The sequence below is a fragment of the Hipposideros armiger genome, unplaced genomic scaffold, assembly GCF_001890085.2.
Source record: "Hipposideros armiger isolate ML-2016 unplaced genomic scaffold, ASM189008v1 scaffold_8, whole genome shotgun sequence".
NCBI classification, from domain to species: Eukaryota; Metazoa; Chordata; class Mammalia; order Chiroptera; family Hipposideridae; genus Hipposideros; species Hipposideros armiger.
The window spans coordinates 3,560,332-3,566,009 of record NW_017731358.1 but is presented as its reverse complement, the minus strand read 5'-3'; the positions used below and the strand labels follow the sequence as shown (position 1 = coordinate 3,566,009).

Sequence of the window (5,678 nt, the reverse complement as noted above, 5' to 3'; positions counted from 1 at the left end):
AAAAAAAAAAAAAAAAAAAAAGAGTTACTTGTAAATGCTTCTATAGTCAGATAGATATCTCAAATATCTGTCTTGAAAATAACCAGAGAACTAGAAGAATCACTGAAAATCCATTCCTTTGAACATTAGGAAAGAAGTATATCTTTATGCAGGATAACATTATTGTCTTATATCTGAATACTTACTTTCTATTTAGTTGGTTAGGTCTCTTGAAAACTGCAGCTGTCTTCCTCTGCACTTCATTTTGTCTCAGAAGGTTTGCCTTCCTTTTTAACGCTGGAAAATATCGTTCTATATTCTTTCAGAAGGCAAGAAATTATGTTAATCAGATTGCTTTTTGCTATACAGCCTATTACAATAAACATTTCTGAGGCAGAATGGACAGGGACTGACCACTGCTTAGGTGTGCAGGTTAGAGAGAGAAGCTAAAACGACTTGAATATTTCCAGACTAAGTGACTGTAAAGACAACCACATTATACTTAAAATTCTTGCAACAAAAGCAGAATTTGGACAGAAAAATAAATTTGTTCTATTTTAGATCTGTTCAGTTTGAGGTGTTCTGAAGGATGCATAGGTGATGGGGATCTGGGCTTAAGAGAAGAATCAGAGAGCCAGGAATATAAATTAGGGAATCATTTATATAAACAGCGTTTTTTGATATCAAGTAAAGGGATAAGAAGGCCAAGTTCCAAAACAAATGTGTGAGAAAGAAAAAAAGAGAAGGTTGTAACAGCAAAGAATGGTTACAGAGAAAAAATGGAATCAAGAAAACTCAGTTATCATAGAAAACAAGCACATGAAATGTCCACTTTTTTCCCTCCCCATATATAACAAATTCAATCCATCATTAAAGCCTAATTCATGTATCCATATTTTCCATGAAGCAGTTTCAAAAGTCCTTGACAATATGGACCAAATATTAATCTGGATTCCCTTATATTTTAATCATATGTGAAGTACTTCATAAATATCAATAGACAAAAAACTGTAAAAGTTATAAATCTTCATTTTCTTGAACATTTGGAAAATAAGTAAATATAAAAACTGGGATAAAGAATTATGAGGAGTATAAGAGAAATGCTATGAAATCAGACTAATGGCTCATTCCAAGCTTTGTATTTTGTCTTTAATGATACACTTCTTTAAGCAAACGTAGAAGATCCTTCTGTGACACTGTTATCACGTTATTTTCCTTCCAAGTACCTGCCGTATTATAATCATATAGTTATTTGTGATTATTTAACGTTTATCTGAGTTTTCCATAAGGACAGGAATTTTCTGTTGAATTACTGCATAATTTCTTGCATCTAGCACACAGTAGGTACTCAGTCAACATTAGTTAAATGATAAATACATGGCCTAGAACTATAATAATCCATTAATATATGATGAATTTGTGTTCCATGGATCTAAGATTTATATATGTGTATACATGAGTTTTTAAAAGTACAACTAGGGGTAAGTTTTTCTTTCATAGTAATTTTTTTTTTTAAATGAAAGACAACAAGCATTTCTTTGAGATCCAAAATAGCTATTCAGGCCTCTTTTCACCATCTTTCTGTGTAATCTAAAGATGCTGCCATAATGGTGCCCATGAATGTCACGGTCAATGCTCTGAAAAGCATCGACAAAGCCAAAAACAAAGGCAAACACCAAGTTCTTATTAGGCCATGCGCCAAAGTTGTCATTCAGTTTCTAACTGTGATGATGAAGCATGGTTACATTGGCAAATTTGAAATCACTGATGATCAGAGAGCTGGAGAAATTGCTGTGAGCCTCATGGGCAGGTTAAACAAGTGTGATGTGATCAGCCCAGATTTGATGTGTAACTCAAAGATCTAGAAAAATGGCAGAACAACCTGCTCCCATCCTGTCAGTTTGGTTTCATTGTACTGACAACCTCAGTGGGCATCACGGACCATGAAGCAGCAGCAAGATGAAAATACATAGGAGGGGAAAATTCTGGAAAGTCTTTTTCTAGGGATGTAATACATACATGCAAATAAAATGTCTCAACGAACTATTAAAAAAAAAAAAGGCTATTCAGGAAGCACTGATTAATGCCGAACCCAAATAGTGTTCTCTCACAATAATTTTGATATAAAAAATTATTCCTTGAGCAAAAGAAATCGAGTTAGTTTATTTTTCATGTTAAATTTTATTATTTACATATATTAAAATTTTAAGTGTATAGTTTAATTACAGAAAATCATAACCAGGCAATGACTCATCTGTTACTATAGTTTCACCTTTTTTACAATTTCAAATACAGGTCCTCGAATAACATCACTTCACTATAATGTTGAGGAGACGCCATCAGACCATAACTCTTACCCAATATAATATTGTATACCAACTACACTTAAACATTTGTTTTAAAGACTTAAAAAAGAAAGAACCTAACTCTTGTTTATATCAGTCAGCCTATGGTAAAATTGGTTTTGTTGTACATCCTTTTGCTTTAAGTCACAGAATCTCTGTACAGCGTTGAGGACTTACCTGTAAATGGAATCACACAATACCTAGTCTTTTGTGTTTGAGTTCTTTTGCTTAGCATGTTCTGATACATGCTGTCTTGTGTATTAACATTTATTCCTTTTTTATTGCTGAACAGAATTCCATAATATGGAGATAAGGGGTTTATGTTTAACTTCAAAATCAGACAAATGATTGAAACTACCTATTAGTAGAAAACAACTTCTACATATATCAACAATTTTTTTAAGTTCACAGAAGTACTAAATGGTTTAAGTATTATCAAAGTCAAGTTGAAAGTTCTACAGAGCATTAATTTCAGGAAATTTGGAATCTAAAAGGAACAAGTTATAGAACTGACACTGACAAAGTTCTATATTTCAATAGAAAAATCCCTGAATAGCGTAAACACAACTTATACTTGATATTTTAATTTGACTCTCTCTAACCAAATATAAAATTCATTATTAGATACAACCATTCCCCTCTTATCACAGCCATTTGCTGTATTTACAATAATGTAAATGAGAATACTCTCTCACTTAGTCATTCATTTCATAGGTAAGAAAACATATATTTTTATTTAAATAAAATCTCACCAATTTATATAAACTATGGTAAGGAAGAAATAAAGTAACAGAAAGTCAATTTATGTCAAAAGTTTTTAAAGTGTAAAATTTCCAAGTACATATAGCAATTCAAGGCCAATTAAGTTATTTAGGTGACTTGTTTAATGAATAGAAAAGGATAATATAAATTATTTATATATAAGTAGAATTTTCTAAATTGCTGGAAAATCATCTGCTTCACAATTACTATATTGTATCCTAATCAGACTATTAATCTGTGTTTGGGTTGAGAAAAGGGTTTTTAAAAGAAACACCAAATTTCAAACCATATTTTTGACAAAATCATTCAAACTTCAAATAAATAGATCTTATTATCCAGTACATTTTTAGCACTCTATAATTTAACATTTTCAATTTTCATTATTTTCAAACAACTACCACATATGGTAACTTAAAATTTTTTACTGGAGCAAGTAATTAGATTAGTTAGTAGTTAAACCCAAACTCCCTTCCAGTATCTATATCCCATTAATGTTTTATAATTTCTAATAAATAGTAAGTTCCATGATAAAGTTTTAGAGAACAGAATATCTGTTGGTGGTGACAGAATTGAAAAGTTAAGAATTCTAGTTCTTAACCAGAATACACACATTTAAGACAATTTAAGGAATAAATGTTCTGAATTTTTTTACAAGTACGTATTACTTTCATAATAAGAAAAACCAAAAAGATTAAAAAATAGAAGAGTAGAACATTAAATTCCTTAGTAACTCAGACTTACTAAACATAACAAATAAAAGAAAAACGATTTGTGAAACTATTTTTAAGAAATGCTTTGGTCAATTCAAAAATTACTCATTGAGATGTAAATAAAATTAGTTAAAATTTGAGAAGTAGTTAACTTATGGTAGGTAAATAATTGTTAACTCTAATTAAAAATATCAACTAGGGGATAGTTATCTATGAAAGGGAAATGAAAACCTACATCCATACAGACTTACAAGTGAATGTTCACAGCAACATTATTTACATACCTAAAAAGTGAAAACCACCAAAATGTCAATCTACTGGTGAATGGATAAACAAAATATGGTATATCCACATAATGGAATGTTATTCAGTAATAAAAAGTAATGAAGTATTGATACATGCTACAACATGAACTTCCAAAGCATTACGGCTAAATGCCAAACCACATATTATTATATGATTCCATTTATATGACATATGCACAAAAGACCAAGTTACAGAAAATTGACTGAAAGTAGTAGACTAGTGGTTGCGTGGGGAAGATGATGAAGTATGACTGAATGAATATGAGATTTCTTTTTAGAGTAATAGAAATGTTCTAAACTTAGATTATTGTGATGATTGTATAACCGTAAATTTTCTAAAATTCATTAAATTGTATGCTTTAAACAAATGAATTTTATAATATAAAATTATAACTCAATATTCTGTTAAAAATTGTACACACACACACACACACACACATACACACACACGAGTAAAGAACCTGTAAAAAAAATTTATATTTGTGAATGTGGAAATTTAGGTATTATTCATGAATGACAATGATTTCATCTAATTATAATTTTTTATATAAACCCCAAAGTACTACATAAAAAACCAAAATATTCAAATGAAATGCTCTCTGAAGGTCATTCACAGAAATACTAGTACGAATAAAGGAAAAGGGTATCTGACTCAGGACTAAGCCATCATCCTACCTTGTCACTTAGAGGTGGTCGATTCATAGGGCTAATTCCTTTACGAATTCCGGTTGCTTTCCTAGCTGCAAGTCCAGTGATAACTCCATAAGGACGTTTCTTTCCAGGCATCACTCTTCCTCTACGACTCAGACTATTCTTACCAAAACCTGTAGAAGGAGAAAAAAAAAGAAGAAAAAAAAAAAAAAAAGAATGCAACTGAGGGGCTCACAGGTCACAAGATAGTCTATTTCTTAAGCAGGGTGAAGGGTATGAGTGTTTTATTTTTATCTATTATTTATATAATATCTCTTATAGTATTGTATTATTATTTACACATATTTTTTGAATTACATAAAAGATCTCATTTTTAAAGAGGCAATAAGTTGCACTGGAAATGGTTCTGTTGTGGTAATGAACTACAAAGGACTAAGGATTCTCATGTTTCCCCACTAGCTACCCTCTATCTTCGGCATTACTTTCTCAACGAACAAGACAACCTCAATTCTCCCTGTGCAATGTGGTAGGCACTAACCACTATTGGTTACTGAATACCTGAAATACGACGAGTACGAAATGAGATGTAACAAAAGAATGTGCAATATTTCATTAATAATTTTATTATTATATGTTCCAATGTTATTCTGGATATATTGGGTTAAACAAAATATATTATTAGTATGTGGCTCACATTTTATCTCTGTTGGCGCTGATGTAGAGTGAAATCACTATCTTTATCTATTTACTTACTACATTGCAATCTGGCTTCTTTATTTTCAGTCCTACTGTATTCACACTGCTTTTGTTAAAGTCCCCAGTGACTTCCAACGGACATATTTTGATCTCTGTGGCATGTGACTTTATTGATTTTGCTTTTCCAGCATGTATCTTACCGATTTACTTTTTCTCTTTTTTTTTTTTTT

General features: G+C 30.9%; 1 protein-coding gene and 1 pseudogene across 1 annotated transcript in view; one reads left to right on the top strand and one right to left on the bottom strand.

Annotated features, from left to right (window-relative positions):
* FYTTD1 (forty-two-three domain containing 1) overlaps positions 1 to 5,678 on the bottom strand; it is a 37,128-nt gene that overhangs the window by 11,807 nt on the left and 19,643 nt on the right. The window contains exons 3-4 of the mRNA XM_019652105.1: positions 4,777 to 4,925; positions 186 to 298 (exon numbers count right to left, since the gene is read on the bottom strand). Coding sequence (XP_019507650.1) covers positions 186 to 298; positions 4,777 to 4,925 — 262 coding nt within the window. The remainder of the gene's footprint in view (positions 1 to 185; positions 299 to 4,776; positions 4,926 to 5,678) is intronic.
* LOC109387035 (40S ribosomal protein S15a pseudogene) lies at positions 305 to 2,008 on the top strand (annotated as a pseudogene).